Genomic DNA, 17,062 nt, shown 5'->3' with positions numbered 1-17,062 from the left:
TAGCTGTCAATTTATAATGAATAAATGAAGGATTTTATTTATTCGCAGGATGATAATTTACACGACGTTTTACAAATGCTTATTTCTTTGATGTCCGAGCATCCCTCTTCGATGGTACCAGCGTTCGATGCGAAACAAGGCGTGAGAACGATCTTCAAATTGTTAGCAGCGGAAAGTCAATTGATTCGTCTTCAAGCATTGAAATTGTTAGGATTCTTTCTCAGTCGCAGTACACATAAGTGAGTGATAAAAAGTTTCAAGATATATGTCTTTTATTCATCTAAGTTCTAATTAACTTACAATTACAATAGAAGGAAATACGATGTAATGAGCCCACACAATTTGTATACTCTACTAGCCGAAAGATTATTATTAAATGAGGAAACATTGTCTTTACCAACTTACAACGTTTTATATGAGGTATTGTTCACGTTCTATATAATTTTAATCATTTTTCTATTTAACGAAAATCTAATCATATAATAAATAATATTTTCAGATAATGACGGAACACATAAGTCAACAAATACTTTATGCCAGGCATCCCGAGCCAGAGTCACATTATCGTTTAGAAAATCCTAGTAAGACCCAATAAGATTTTATACAACATATTCGCTTTTACATGCATCTCGTTCTAATTACTTTAATTTTATTTTCTTTCATTTTAGTGATTCTTAAAGTAGTAGCAACACTGATACGACAATCAAAACAAACGGAACAATTGTTAGAAGTTAAAAAATTATTTCTCTCCGATATGACATTACTTTGCAATAACAATCGTGAAAATCGTCGAACCGTATTGCAAATGTCCGTCTGGCAGGAGTGGCTTATAGCCATGGCTTATATTCATCCAAAGAATACAGAAGAACAAAAGATATCTGATATGGTTTATTCCCTCTTTCGAATGCTCCTTCATCACGCTATTAAGCACGAATATGGTGGTTGGCGTGTTTGGGTCGATACTTTGGCGATAGTACATTCAAAGGTAAAAGATGATGAAAGATTAAATAAAAAATAAATTAGTTTGTGATTTTTTAGGAATAATGTAATATTTGTTTTTAATATTAATTCGTTTGTAAAGGTATCTTACGAGGAATTTAAACTTCAGTTCGCTCAGATGTACGAGCATTATGAAAGACAGAGATCCGATAATATAACGGATCCTGAATTAAGGCAACAAAGACCCATTAGTACAATTTCAGGTTGGGATCAGCAACATTCAGGTAACAATGGTTACAATCGACCATCGCCTTGGACTAATCAACAAAATCATGAAGCTCAACACGTTGAAAGGAATTACAAAGTAAGTTATCTTTTCCTAGGTTTTTTAAAGGATAAAAAATATTAACTATAAAGAATACGTTTTTTTTTTCTTTTTTTTTTTTTTTTTTTTTTATTTTTTTTTTCATTTTTTTGTAGGAGTTTGATGGAACTGAAGGAAACGATCGTATGGAGGAAACATGTAGCTGTGATTTAAACTCTATAGATAACACCGAAAGCGACGGAAGTCCGGCGATCGTTAAATCCCATAGCGAAACATTGGATACCATGCAATCTAGCGAAGCAGTCTCTTTAGATTCAAGATTAAGCGACAAGCCAGAGACGCCAACAACGGCACGAGAGATTCACACGGATACACCGACAATTTTGGAAGAGGCGAATAGTGAAGTAGCTTCTTTACCAACAACCCAAGAGACCAGCGAAGTGATATCGATCGAAAGCTCCAGCGATGTTTATAGCGAAGTACAGAAAAGTCCAAGTCCGGATTCTATGGTGATTCAGTCAATTACAGTACAGAAAGAAGATGAAAGTGTTCAGCAGGAAATGATAGTCCCAACGAAAGATCAAATAGAAGATAATGAAAATAATAAAACGGATGTCGATGTTGTTATTGAGAAAGAAGAAGTCGAAAAAGAAGCGACGAAGAACGATAATGTGAATGATGAAAAAACTGCCGAACCCGTAGAATCTAATGACTTCGAAACAAAGAAGGAATATGACGATGATAAATCTCAACAACTAGCTGAAAACAATGAAGCGAGTAGCATTAAGGAAGAGAGCCCTAAGAAAGATAAGATCAACATGGAAAGTTCTGAAAAGGCGGAGGAATCCGTTGATGATGAAAAGCAATCAGAAATCATAAACGATATGGGTAAGGAAGAATCGGAATCATTAGAGCAAGCTGACGATTCAAAGTACCTCGAGAAACTTCAATTAGAAAATGATAGAGAAATCATAGATAGCGATACTTCTGAAGCATATCTGACACCAACGGAGCAACAAGAGACATCTACGGAGACGAAGACGAATGTCGAAGATGTCGCAAAGATGGATGAGAAAGATTTTGCCGAAAAAGTAGCTGTTGCTGAAGAAAGAAACGTTAGCGTAGATGAGGATGCCGAAGAAATTCAGGATGCACCAAAAAGTCCTGGTGATTCGACCGATAGAGTAGAAACGGATGATAACGCGAAAACCATAGATAGCAATGATGATAAAATAGAAGATAAAGTAGAAAAAGAAGAAATAGATAAGGAAGTGGAAAAAGTCGTAGTGAGTAGTACTTTAGAGAGCGACGAACGTGTCGTGGACACTTTAAAGGACGACAAAAGTGTTGTTATTAATAGTAACGACGACGAACAGGTAACTGAAAAACACTCAAGAGAGCCGTCCACTATTTCTACTAGCGTAAGTGATAATAAGTCAGACATTCCGGTGAGAACCGAGGAAGTAGGAGTAACGGATAGTGTTTCTAGTAATAGCGATATTCAAAGTTCTGTAGATAATGTGACGCAAGTGCCAAATCCTAAACAGCAAATCCCAACAATATCTACAGTCTGTGATGCTACTAAAAGTTTACCCGACGGTGTGCCTCAAAACGTTAGTTCTAATGTGATTGCAATGGACAATCCAATTACTACGAATGACTTAACTCCAGATCACGTAGATGCCCACCGCAGATCCAGTTTACCGATTGTATCCTCCGAAAGCAATGCCGAGGACCCTCCTTCTCTACCTGTTCCCTTACGAAAGACATCATCACCCCAAAAAAGACCAAGGAGTGCCTCAACGTCCACACAAGTGGATCCGAATCATTTCGGTACGTTTTTGCTCTTTGTATTCTTTACGTATATATATATTTTTTTTTATCTAAAAGATAGAAAAATTAGAGAATTTATTAATCAAAGATCGTTTCTTTACAGAATCGAAAAGAACAAAGCAAGGAAATCCTTCCACCAGACCAATGTTCAGTCCAGGACCTACCCGGCCACCATTCAGAATACCAGAATTTAAATGGTCATACATTCATCAGCGATTATTATCGGATGTTCTATTTTCTCTCGAAACAGATATTCAAGTTTGGAGAAGGTAATTTATCCAAGACACTTACATTACAAAGTATGGAAAAATGAAACTAACGTGAAATTTATTTTTGTACATTTTTTATAGTCATTCGACAAAGTCGGTATTGGACTTTGTGAATAGTAGCGAAAATGCAATTTTCGTAGTCAATACTGTTCATCTGATCTCTCAATTAGCTGACAATCTTATCATAGCTTGTGGTGGACTGTTACCACTTTTAGCTTCTGCTACATCGCCAAACGTACGTATTTCCAAGATCGTTCATTTAATTACTCAATGATCTTTCTTATATATTTGGAAGTTATTATGATTTGATATTCACAGAGTGAGTTAGACGTAATTGAACCGACTCAGGGGATGCCGATAGAAGTAGCAGTTTCATTTCTTCAAAGGTTAGTCAACATGGCTGATGTGCTAATCTTCGCAAGCTCCTTGAATTTCGGTGAACTCGAGGCTGAGAAGAACATGTCCAGCGGTGGAATTCTAAGACAATGTTTGCGACTGGTTTGTATCGTTCATCTTTTTTCTCATTCTCAATTTCTTCATAATTTTTTGTCATCGTCTTCATTCGCATTAATCGAATGAAATGGTATAATCGAACGTCTATTTCGTTAATTAAGTATCGATAATACAAATAAGATTTCTGAAAAACATTGAAATTGGACAGAAATAATCATAAACGTTAGAAATGCACATTACATACATGTTCATATATAAGTATCAAAAATCAATAATTCCAATTCGAAAAACATGATACATGAGTAGTGTGGGAATCAATACTGCATTAGTACCGAAATAGAATAAATGTATGTAGTTTACCTCGTATCAATATCCCACATTACATGTGTTACTATATTTCATAATCTGTCATATGATATATGGCGATAAGTAAAAAGAAGTGTCTCTCTGTAGAAATCACAGAACTTTCATATTACAGTAAACTGCTTATCAACCAAAATTTAGTCAACGATAATGTATATTGCAGAGATTGTGTCGTCTCTTATAAATGTTTTATTAATTAGTTTGAAATATACTCGTACATATATATCATACATATATTCATATTTACATATATAAATAAATACATAAATACGTACATTCAAACATACATACATACATACATACATACATATACGCATTCATACAATTTTGTTTCACAAAGCTAGTCAAAAATAATTTTCATTCTTAAAAATACACAGCTGTGTATTTCGCTTGTGAGATCTCTGTGTATTTTCTCGCATTTAGTTAACTTCAAACATATGTATATACATACTAAAGATTCATTAATACCATACCCCAATACAATTATTTTTACATACATATATATGTCTCTGATAAAATGCTTCTATAGGTCTGTACATGTGCCGTTAGAAACTGCTTAGAGTGTAAAGAGCGTGGCAGATCGTACAGCATGTTAGGTCGACAGATTGGTACTAGTAATAAATCACACCACATACAGTCTCTAATACGAGGAGCTCAGACATCGCCCAAGGTACGTTACTTCCTATTGTCATAATTCAGCTTACATTAGAAACATTTAGAATAGAATTAATTAGTATCATCGTAACTCGCGGTAGAGCACGATGATTCTTAGAAATATCATTTCAAATCCTTTACGCGTTTGTCCGTTCTAATTTTGGAGTATTTCTTTTCTTTTTTTTTTTTTTCTTTTTTGTTTTTTATTTATTTTCTTCATTTCGTGTCCATGTCAACGCACTATAGAGTCTTTAGAAGCGGATGCAATATTTTATATTTATATATCGAATATCGTTGCTCCTTTATAGAACATAGTGGATAATCTGGCTCATCAGTTAAGTCCTGTGAAGGATCCGGAAAAATTACTTCAAGACATGGATGTGAATCGCTTGAGAGCTGTGATATACAGAGATGTTGTAAGTACATAATGTACTTTGATCGATCTTATCGAAACTTCGATAATACCTTCTTTCACCGTGAATTAGAGACTCGACGGGGAACTTGCTCGAAGAAATTAGATGAATGGTAAATTAATTTATGATTTCCTCATTTTACAGGAAGAAACCAAGCAGGCACAGTTTCTGTCCCTGGCTATAGTTTACTTCATCTCTGTACTAATGGTCTCGAAGTATCGCGATATTCTGGAACCACCGATATCTCAACGTCCACCAAGTCCTGTTCAGACGATACAAACTAATGGTGCCGGTTTGAGACCGGGTAGCCCTTCAGGTAAGATATCACGTGAATTATTATTATTCAATTGACATACGAGTTGGACAATAAAGATTTTTATTAAAAATTAATCAATATTTTGAAATATTTCGTAAACAGATTGAAGGTAGATTCGATTTTTCTATTACAAATATTTCAATTAGGGATATAACATGGGTATATGTATATGCTAATCTTGTATTGATCATTCAATTTTCAATGTGAGAGCGCGTGGAAGATTGATGGACAATGGTCGGTCTCGTCTTTCTTTCTTCTTTTTTAAAAGATCTTCATATAAGAATTAAAAAAAAAAACATGTTGATATTTTTTTTTTTAATTTTAAATATTTGTAAATAAGTATATTATATTATAATAATTTATTTGGTCAAAACTCTTACATGTCAGATATGTTCCGTCATTTAATTCACTTCCAATTATTTCACTTCAATTGTTTCGATTATTAATGGACGAACACATTTCTTCCTATATCTTTGTTAAAACACGATATTCCAAAGCATGACTATTCTATTTTATAAGCATGTATTTTATAATCGTAAGTCTTGAAAAAAGAAAACATTTTTTTTAAAAAGAATAGTCTCTGCCCTAATGTAGCTAGAAACGAACTTTTATTTCCTTCTCATTTTAGGAGATTTATTAGTCTGACCAAATAATGATCTAATAAGATCATTGGATATAAATTCATCCAAAATTAAATATTCAAATTAGATTGAATAATATATGAAATTCAATTGATAAATAATTTCTCGTCGGAGTTTCATGAAAAAAAGAAAACTTTTCATTCTAAATATAATCGTAATTATATTATAATTCGAGACGTCATAGTTACATATATATTTATATATAAAAACACGATGCACTAAGAACCGCATAGTTGCAATCAAGAGATTAGCACACAACACTAGATAGAACGCATGTACGATTGCACTAGTGTGTGAGATATTAATTTTTTTCTATGTATCTGACAGTGAGGGTTTTGATGTATGTCGAATGTTTTTGCACCTTTTTTCTGTATTGTTTCTATATTATATATTGTTTTTTTTAATTTCGTTGGCAGCTAACGTTCGCGATTACGAAATAAAATTATTTTTTATTTTCCAATATTTCGACAATATCAAATTTTAAGATTGGAAGGAAAAGAAATCATTTGTCCATCGTTAGATTTGCATAAAGAAGCGTTCGCGAATTTTATTTTTCACAAGCCTGGATCATATTTAAAAAAAACGGAATCGCGATATTTATTACGCAGCCATAATTTTTATTTATTTCCACAAATTATGTCATTTATTTTTCAGCTGTACTTATACGTAATCTTGCAATATGTGCCCATTTCTATGCGCATAGATGAAGACACAGAAGATATTCATTTGAAACATTTTTATTGCTAACAATTAATAAAAATCCAATGTTGATAGTAACATTACATTCTAAACACGTTTACGATGGTAAACATATTACATCTTATGTGTCACGCCGTTGGACGGCTCTATTACCTGTATTTTTCTCCAACGAACGGAGCTAATTTGTACTAAAAAAACATTTGTACCACTAGTAGTTCAAACTGCCCGATGGGACAACCATATATACACCACCAGTGGTACAAACCGCCCTATGGGATAATAATACGCGTACCATTGGGGTGGTACATCCCGGCGTGAACGTGCTAAGCAATTACACCGTAATGTTATCCTGAGTTTCCCTGATTTCTTCTTACTCTTTCCTTTAATTTCACCCCACATTTAATTAAAAAAAAAAAATAAAAAAAAAAATAAAATAAAAATAAAAATAAAAAATTAAGAAAAAGGAACACACAGTAACAAATAGAAGACGATCTTTCGGAAAGAAAGACGCGATCGAAAGGCAATGAAAGATAATAAAGGAATAATGAGAATAAGGATAAAAGAATGAATTAGCGATGTGTTAAAGGAATTGGTTAAAAAAACATGATTCTCCCCTCCCCAGGCGATGGGAATGGTGGTGGAGGAGGTCGGCCCCTGTTTCCACAGTGGTCTCACCACGTGTACCCACAGTTCCTCCCGGGATCTCACCCTAACGCCAATACGAATGCCAATGCCAATGCCAACCATCACATCAGTCAGCACCACCACCAGCACCCGCTACCGGCTGCCAGGCACTCTAATCGCCAGCCACCTTCCAGCTATTATCTCCCGAATCACCATAACAACCATTACAATCATCACCCGAACAACCATAATTATCATCGACACCATCATTATCATCATCACAATAACAACAACCACCACCATACGCTTCAAAAACATATAGATCAGCCCCGAAATCTCTGTCATAGAAACTCCGCTGTCGGTCTGCAAGGTAATTCTCGATTGCTCGAACGCTCTTCTTCTTTATTATTCTTCACCTTTTGTGGAATGACCTCTTATATTTTCATTTCTATTCGATCAGAGTTTTCGTTATCTCGCTTCTTGCTCGCAAGCACAACGCTGTTTATTAATGGATTCGACACACTACCTTATTTCTCCTCGATCGATGGATATTGACTTTTAGTTACTTCTTTTGCGAGATCATTATCTCTTATAATTTCGTTCTATTACGTTTATTTGGATCCATTGACAACTATTGGGATCCTCTGCACGGTTAGTTTCGTACATTTTTTTAACAGTTTTTTTTTTTTTTTCATTTGCATAGGATTAAGTTAGTATGCGTGTAATTATTTTCAAAAGGCTTTATTGGGCAAGATCGATCGATGCTTATTATGTTTTTAGAAATTAGGATCGTTTGCGTTGTATTTTTTGTATTATTTTGAAACCTCGTACCTACATTATACATTGTTTAAACGTGTTAACAATCCTTTTCCTAAGATATCCTTTTGAAACACAAAAAACAAGATAAGACATATACTTAAACATTATAATACATTTTTTATGAATGATTTTTTATCGCATGATAATCGTTCGCTTACAGCTCAACAGAATACAATTTTCAGTATGTTCGATAAAACACCTGGACATATGGCACGATGTTAAGTTCACACAATGCACGATATTATATATTATATAATATATAAAAAAAAAGCATCGGAAAAACAATTTAGAATGTAAGAAATCAAAGTATTATTTAGCTAAGAATTTTGGTAAAAGAGTCGTCTCCTGGATATTTTGGAAACAAAGTTCGTTGCATTATGCTCGATTACGTTGTTATATTTGTTTAACCGAAAAAATGTATAAAGAAGAACGTATTAGCAGCATGAGTCAATTTTTGTTATGCTTATCGGAATGAACAATTAATATTGAAGAGATTAAAGACATATAAAACAAAAGAGTTATCGTTTATGTTATGCAATAGCTTACAAACTTGTTGTTACCATTTAATCGTATATATATTTTACAATTAGTTGTGTTTTAAAAGTTGCATTGTACGCATCGTTCTCCTTGTTGATTTAGTCTAATCGACGTACAACGTAAGAGAAGAGAGAATTCTACTTAATTGTAATATTTTATATTATAATTAATTAACATGTAATTAATAAATAAATATTTATTACTTGGTTTATAGGATAAAGTCAACGAATACAAATACTAAATTAATATTGATTTTATTGATATACTTTAAAAAATATATTTTTTAAAGATCGATTACATGTTCTCTTGTTTGAATCGTTTTCTTTCATTGAACGTCGATCATACGAATCTCGATGTAAAATGATCCTTGAAAAAAGAGATTCGGTAAATAAATCTTGTGAATTAATGGTCGATCCTAACATTAGTGAATCGTGCTTTCAGGGAGCGCAGGCATGATAAGCCAGTCTGGTTCTCAGGATGATGGTGAATACGAAGTTATTATAGTGGACGAAAATAATTCCTCCATCTTGGCTGACCACGACGTTACGTCGTCCGGTCCACCATCGACCAAGGTAAGTCAGTTGTCGATGTTTTCAACATCGATCTTTTACAAACAAGCAAAAAAAAAAGAAAAAAAAAAGAAAAAGGAAAAATGAGAAATAGTCATCGTAAGATTCGATAAGAAAAATTCGTATAAAACGTAGGTGTATTGGGAACAGTTAAAATTCGGAAAATCTTTCAGGTAAAGATAGTACAAAGTATTTACTATAATTCATTTGTTTCCCTGTTAACGATTTAGTATATTTTATTGTCGATAATATATGAATTAAGATTATAGTCGATTAATATGATAGATATTATCTTTTGTAAAGAAATAAGAAAAGAAACAATAGATTTTCGTGAGTTATTACGAATTTTAATAGAAACTGCATGTTTCCTTTTTGATGGAACGATATGAATGTATATATTTAATATAATAAATATATCTTTCACGTGTTAATAATCTATTAAAATATAAATTAAGAGAATGGAAATATCTATATCCGAATGATTTATTTGAAAAATCTTTCTTGTAATTTTTATACATTATCAAACCTTTGTGTGTTGCTAGTATTTTTAAATATTAGATTTTTGTAATTAATGAAAAATCCTGGCACTCTTCCTCAAAGAGGCACCATTTTTAATATATTTGCTCTAAATAAAGCAACGTTAGTCAGTGCACAGTGTGCTTCGCATTAATCTTATTCACTATTATTTAATCATTTACTCGCGATAATATAATTATTATATTTCCTTTCGTGAAAAGTTTTGGATACTTTAAATGCAGACGATATCAAATTAAAGGAATATACATATTCATTCACAATACAATTTACAGAACAATTTAATTAGAGTATCTAGAAAAATATTTTATGCGCATTTATCAAATTATTTAAATCGCAGTCGTTGATTGAAATTTCAAACTATTTTAAATGTAGGTTACGTAATTTGGTAAACGTAGATTAAATTAATATGTAGTTACACGTTTTTTACTTTCTATGTAAAATATTTTCGTGATGAATATATACGAATCTGTTTCAATAAAGCTTCCCCATATTTAATTAAAACATTGAATAAAGATAATTAGTTTAACGTTAATGTAGATTTGAAAGCACACACACACATTTGTTAATAGCACAACGTATATACTTGCCCATAAATATTTCAAAAGAATCTGAAATGTTATTTTTTATTAGTTTTTATAATAACATTTATAATTTCAGATAGATTCAAAAAAGAATTAATTGTTTATCACGTCCAAAAATAAAATTATTAATAAATGTGTCGCAGAGAAGTTGGACAGGGTAAAAATTTAGAACGTTATTTCGATCTTATTGAACATTTCGTCCCTTCATCAGGACTTCTTCAGCAATACTATTGTAGTATTGTTTTAATTACGTATTTAAATATAACTGTTTATGATATAACGATTTGTAGATGTTAATTATAGTTTTATTATTTAAAAAATATAAGAATGTATGTCTTTGTAATAATATATAAGAGACTCTGAACTTTAACGATCGAGTTGCTGAAGAAGTCCCGATGAAGGGACGAAACGTTCAATAAAATCGAAATAACGTACTAAATTCTTACCCTGTCTAACTTCCCTGCGACACAAAAAAGAATTTTTGAAAAATATATCGAATAATGAAAATAATAAACATGAAATCTTATGAAATCTTATGAAATTAGGGTTAACGTCGTTTATTGTTAAAATAAAATTAGGTTTTCAATTGCAAAAGGATCCATAGTAAATCAATTAGTATCCTAAGAAGCCTTTAAATATGTTTGATGTGTGCGGCATGTTTTGTTGAAACAATTAATTGGGTGTTAAGCATTTACCTTAGTAGTGTCATTATAACCACTCAAGAATTTTTTTAGTTTATCGTATTACCGTAGCATGAAAAGAGATAGTTATCACAACCCCTTTCTTATATATATTCTCTTTTATAACATTGAAATAAATAATTTAGAATATCTTAAAAACATTGAATTTCTATGTGCTCGCACTTTTGGCACATGTGTTACCATATACCATATATATATATATATAACTATATCGTAGTTTCATTTCAAAAAAGTTTTCCTTTCCTTTAATTTCTTTTTTTTTTCGATTACTCTTTCGAAGCATGCAAAGTGACTGTACTCTATAATTTTTCTCATCGTTAACTTCCTCTGCTTGCATTGCTATGCGTACTAACTACTGGTTCTGAAGGGAGGTCACAGTGGTGTACCTCGACCACGGACAATTCTCGAGGATTACACCTCGTCAGAACCAACGCTTGGCTCTTCTACGAGGTCCGAACCACTGCCACGAAATCTTCAGGTAAAGCTATCCAATCAGAGACTACCCGTGCGAAGGATGGAAATACTTGAAAAGAGAAGAGAAATACGCGAGCTCACACATATGTTCTTCTATATTTCTCTCTTTCTTTCTTTCTTTCTTTCTATTTTTTTTTCTTTCTTTCTTTTTCTCTTTCTCTTTATTTAACCCTCTTTCATTTATTTCTATTCCACTATTTATCTGTCCTTATCTATAATTATTCTCCGGATAATTTTTGAAAAGCACTGAAATAGTTTTGCATTAATTAAACGTTCCGAAGAATTTTCATTTGCGTGTAAAAGTCAAAAAGACGGATATCGCATCGTATAAACGAAACACCCATTTTGACGGGTACGCTGAAGTAAATATCTTTTTTTGCGCTAATATCTATCTTTTCAGTTTTCTCTCAATCAAATATTTGAAAAGCTTCATCAGAACAACGAATGTTTTGCCATGATACGAAACGTATGCATACTATATTACAATTTATGTTTTTCATAGTCTATATTTATACATATATATGTTACCGTCATAGCCAAAAATCCGCCATTGCTAGTAATTCCTCGGCATTCTCATCAATGCAAAGGAATGATGAATTCGGACACAGAAGAATTCTTCCAGTTTCTCCTAGGCATCGAACATAATACTTTGATATCCTATAGATATTTGATTCCATTGCATTCTCTGACATTTTCTGAACTTTACATGCTAAATTTATAACTCGATATGGTATTCTACGTTTAGAAAGAAATGTTTTTTACCTGTATGGATTGTTTTGGGGGGGGGGGAGAGGTTGCGTGTGGCTGTGTGTGCCTGTCCCGAGAATGTATTTTTTTCAACGTTGTTTAAATAATAATTTGATATTCTATAGGATATCAAAGTATTATGTTCGATGCCTAGGAAAAACTCTGTAAAAAGTCTTATTCCGACTTCGTCGGAAGGGTCTTTGCATTGATAACAATGCCGAGAAATTACTAGCAATACTGATTTCCGGCTTTAACGGTAACATATATAAACGTATATTATTGATTTCATATTGAAGTCACACGCGTGTATATAATACATGCTATGAATTAAATCAAATATATACTCTGGATAAAATGATTATTTTTTTTTTGTCGAAGCTTGAAAATGAAAGAGGCTTGATTAATTTTTTTTTGTTTTAAATATATATATATATACTATCTATTAATTATATTAGATGATTGCGTTTTGGCAATGTATTAACGATATTGCATGTCACAGCAACTACGTAGCACGGGAGAATTTTTTTTGTTTTTTTAACAAGAAGATCTGGACATACGTAACTACATTATATTGTGTTCGTAAATAGTAATTACCTATATATATTTATATATCGTGAATAAATTAAAAAATTAATGTGTTTAAGAGAACGTAGGCTACCAATTAAAGTCGTTTGTTTGAAATAAGAATAAGTAGTATTTTAATCGATTAGTATTAGTAGCAGTAGATATTCCCGATATATAAAAAAAAAAACATTTCTCACATTTTTTTTTTTACACAAATGAAAAGAATTCATACGCATATAAACGTAAAACATCAAATACATCGTTCGAAATTTTTGTACGAACACAGATAATTATTATTATCTAAGAATTTTTGCGAAAGAATTAATTTTGATCTTTTATATAATCGTAAATTAACGTAAAAACATTTTTATTGCCGCTCGAATTGGAGGATTCCTGATTAATTTAATTAATTTAAAGAAGGAAAAAGTTTATCAAAAAACATTTGACTTTCCTCTTAGAGCAACGACTCCAGCGAAGAGGCTGTTCATCGTAGCAACATCACTGCGGATCCAAGTCCGTCGGAAGTGACGACGGACAACGAGAATAAGCATAATTCATCTGAGGAAGCCTGGACCGACGTGAATTTGAACGAGGATGGTGACACTGTACCCATATCGAATCCTCGAGAGGACCCTCGAAATATTCATAACATCGCCCATTCTCGAGGTACGAATATCTATCATTGCAATATTTTTCTATGTGTCTTTTATTCGATTAATCCTAAAAAATGTAAGAGTATAATCCTAAAGATAAAAAAAAATTTAAATGGATCATGATGATAAGCTTTGTCGAAATCTGATTTATATTTTAGTGATTTATTTAATTTCTATTGAAGTATAACTATTATTTACTTACCATTGCACAATATTTTTAAATATTTCACAATACCTTTTTATGTAAAATCTTAAAATATAAAATATAATAATAATATAGTAGTAAAAATAATTGGGATACACTCAATTAAATGTTTAATAAAGTATATACATTATTTTAATCTCTCTTGGTGTGTTCAAATTCAGGTGATCTTCAAAACAACGAAGATAACGTTCTGGACCAAGAAATAGTGGGAAGTGCGGAACGGGGAGAAAAACCCGCAGCTGAAATTTCCGTGGTTCGTGTACCGGACAGATTAGTTGTCAATCCGGCATCTCCGAGACCGGATGATCTACCGATCAAAGGATTGGTTGATCATCTTCCTGTACCTACACCGTCAAGAGAAGCCTCGCTTACACAAAAGTTAGAAATGGCGCTTGGTTCTGTTTGTCCTCTTCTTCGAGAAATCATGGTCGATTTTGCGCCCTTCCTTTCGAAAACGTTAGTTGGATCGCACGGTCAAGAACTTTTAATGGAAGGGAAAGGTACGAGTTCGTAATTAATTTTAACTGAAACTTTATCATGATTATATTTCATGCGTCATGGTAACATACTATTCATTTTATAGTTTTTATTTCTTCTCTAATTATCATGACACGTCATTTACCATTCAGTTATATTTTATTTTTCTTCACGTAGAAATTTCGTTATGCTGTTGAAAAAATTTATCGTCGTTCAAGCGACGATCATCATTGGTATTCACTATGATTACACGAAGCCTCGATATTCGCGCAACGTCGCGTACGATCGTCGTGTCACATTCTCGATGGACGTTTATTTTTTCCGTCATTGCAGAACGATAAATCGAACAGCGCTTGTAAATCACCTCTTTTCCTTTCTCCATCTCTTTCAAACTCTCTTCATACTCTTTCTTGTCTTTACACTTAAACGATTTCTCTTCTTTCTCTTGGATAGGCTTAACCACGTTCAAAAACAGCAATTCCGTGGTAGAACTGGTGATGCTGTTGTGTTCTCAGGAATGGCAGAATTCTTTGCAAAAATATGCTGGTCTTGCTTTTATCGAGCTCATCAACGAGGGCAGGTAAAGAGATTTAAACAAAAACAAAAAAACAAATAAAACAAGATAAGAATTAAATTATTATTAAAATTCTTTTTCAATATCTTTCCTACACAGATTGTTGTCCCACGCGATGAAAGATCATATAGTAAGAGTCGCTAACGAGGCAGAATTTATTTTAAATCGAATGAGAGCAGACGATGTATTGAAGCACGCGGACTTTGAGGTAATTCTATTGAAAATAAAACAAATACATTTGTTTTGAATAATATATTTTCGACAATTACTCGCATGATTACCAATAACAATATATTAATTATTACAGTCTCAGTGCGCTCAAACGTTGTTAGATCGACGAGAAGAGGAAAGAATGTGCGATCATTTGATTACAGCAGCACGAAGACGAGATAATGTGATCGCAAGCAGATTACTTGAAAAAGTTCGTAATATTTTATCAAACAAACATGGCGCCTGGGGTTACATGGATCCAATGGCTGCAAAGTGAGTCTATCTTTTATCACGTTATTACGAATTAAATAAAAAAGGTGAAAAAATTTCTCTTAAATTTTTCGTACATTTGATAGGCTGGCCGAATATTGGAAGCTAGATGCTTGGGAGGATGATGCACGTAGACGTAAGCGTTTCGTGCACAATCCACTAGGCTCGAGCCATCCCGAAGCTACGCTGAAGGCAGCCCTTGAACATGGTGCACCCGAGGATGCGATCCTTCAAGCGCGCGAAGAGTTTCACGCGCATCTCGCAGCCTCGCGTGCACATCAGCAACAATTGCAGTCGGCGGATCTAATGGATGACAGCGAGCTTCTCTCGGATGATAGAGATCTCGACAACGACTTAACAGGTTTTTATCTATTACTTCATTTTCTACTTTCTTCCCATCGACCTTTATTTCTTCGCAAGATTTCGCAAGCTTGCTTATAAAAATAAATATTATAAATATTATTACTTAGAAGAGTAAAAGCAGATAATATAATAGAGAAAAATGATTATCTTGTATTTTTAGGTCCGGTAAATATTAGTACGAAAGGAAAATTAATCGCACCGGGTATAGTTGCGCCTGGAATTATTTCCGTCACGTCAACGGAACTCTATTTCGAGGTTGACGAAGAGGACGTGGAATTCAAGAAAATTGACAACGAGGTAAGTATTTTTTATTATTAACGAAACAAACAAAAAACATTCTTACAAAATGTTTGTACCAACTAGTGACATTTGTATTTACTATAAATTACTTGAATTTCTTGATATTCAACATATTTTCGACTTTACGATCGCATGCTGTGAGATAATCGGAAGATTTTTAAATTAATAAGGTACTCTTGCTTTGAGAATCATACCACAAAAATTCTCAACGTATGCACAATATTACATCGTTCGGCCGCAAGGTTTACATATCATTTGCGAGCAGTACGTTTAAACCAAGGGAACGTAAATTTAACGACTTTCACGAGTTAGTATCACGTTTACGTTGGTCTCGTTTGGTTTTATCTTGACCAACGGCGACACTAACCACATGCGTTTTACATCGTGACATATGGTTCACGTAATCTCGATAGTTAATTACTTGACTTCACTCCTTTTCCCTCTCTCTCTCTCTCTCTCTCTCTCTCTCTCTCTCTCNCTCTCTCTCTCTCTCTCTCTCTCTCTCCCTCTCTCTCTCTCTCTCTCTCTCTCTCTCTCTCTCTTTCTAACATTTAGATTAGCACTTCTATATAAGATGTATTTGGCGCAACCTGCTACCTTCGTAAAGTTATCTTCTTGAAATATGAGCTTAGCGTTGTTTCGAAACGATAACCTAGCGTTCGCGAATGTGGACACGAACGAAAATGGACCTTCTTATTTCTTATTTGTCGTTTTATTTTTTCAATGCCCGAAGGAATACAATGGCCGTTTCGACGATAGATTTTCCTCGTCCAGTATCGTCGAGCCTTTCAGAAATTGAATCGTAAATGCGAAAACCGGTTCCACGAAAGGGGCGAGCATTAGCGTACGAGTCGTTCGGTAGTAGAGCGTTCTCCTCTGTGTTGTCTTCGATACAAGATTTCATGATCGATCCGTTTTATTCTACTGCATTATTTATTTTTTTTTAAATCTT

The 17,062-nt window shown here is 33.2% G+C and overlaps 1 protein-coding gene across 17 annotated transcripts in view; it reads left to right on the top strand.

Annotated features, from left to right (window-relative positions):
- The window catches only part of LOC106784764 (neurobeachin), a 193,670-nt gene that overhangs the window by 111,008 nt on the left and 65,600 nt on the right, over nt 1-17,062 (top strand). For 8 of the 17 annotated variants that reach the window (XM_014744695.1, XM_014744686.1, XM_014744656.1 and 5 more), the window contains exons 16-37: nt 49-239; nt 312-420; nt 500-581; nt 669-985; nt 1,082-1,303; nt 1,420-3,097; nt 3,201-3,366; nt 3,448-3,601; nt 3,685-3,864; nt 4,712-4,852; nt 5,145-5,252; nt 5,394-5,565; nt 7,528-7,899; nt 9,327-9,457; nt 11,641-11,751; nt 13,517-13,724; nt 14,078-14,416; nt 14,847-14,973; nt 15,067-15,175; nt 15,275-15,450; nt 15,534-15,808; nt 15,971-16,107. In XM_014744695.1, the coding sequence (XP_014600181.1) occupies nt 49-239; nt 312-420; nt 500-581; nt 669-985; nt 1,082-1,303; nt 1,420-3,097; nt 3,201-3,366; nt 3,448-3,601; nt 3,685-3,864; nt 4,712-4,852; nt 5,145-5,252; nt 5,394-5,565; nt 7,528-7,899; nt 9,327-9,457; nt 11,641-11,751; nt 13,517-13,724; nt 14,078-14,416; nt 14,847-14,973; nt 15,067-15,175; nt 15,275-15,450; nt 15,534-15,808; nt 15,971-16,107 (5,505 nt within the window). Of the gene's footprint in view, nt 1-30; nt 240-311; nt 421-499; nt 582-668; nt 986-1,081; nt 1,304-1,419; nt 3,098-3,200; nt 3,367-3,447; nt 3,602-3,684; nt 3,865-4,711; nt 4,853-5,144; nt 5,253-5,393; nt 5,566-7,527; nt 7,900-9,326; nt 9,458-11,640; nt 11,752-13,516; nt 13,725-14,077; nt 14,417-14,846; nt 14,974-15,066; nt 15,176-15,274; nt 15,451-15,533; nt 15,809-15,970; nt 16,108-17,062 lie in introns of all 17 variants that reach the window. The other 9 variants (XM_014744623.1, XM_014744666.1, XM_014744648.1 and 6 more) reach the window with 6 other exon arrangements.

The sequence above is a fragment of the Polistes canadensis genome, unplaced genomic scaffold (assembly GCF_001313835.1).
Source record: "Polistes canadensis isolate GaletaPanama2010 unplaced genomic scaffold, ASM131383v1 scaffold_2, whole genome shotgun sequence".
NCBI lineage: Eukaryota > Metazoa > Arthropoda > Insecta > Hymenoptera > Vespidae > Polistes > Polistes canadensis.
Note: the sequence above shows the minus strand (reverse complement) of the source record. Positions and strands in the feature narration are given on the sequence as shown.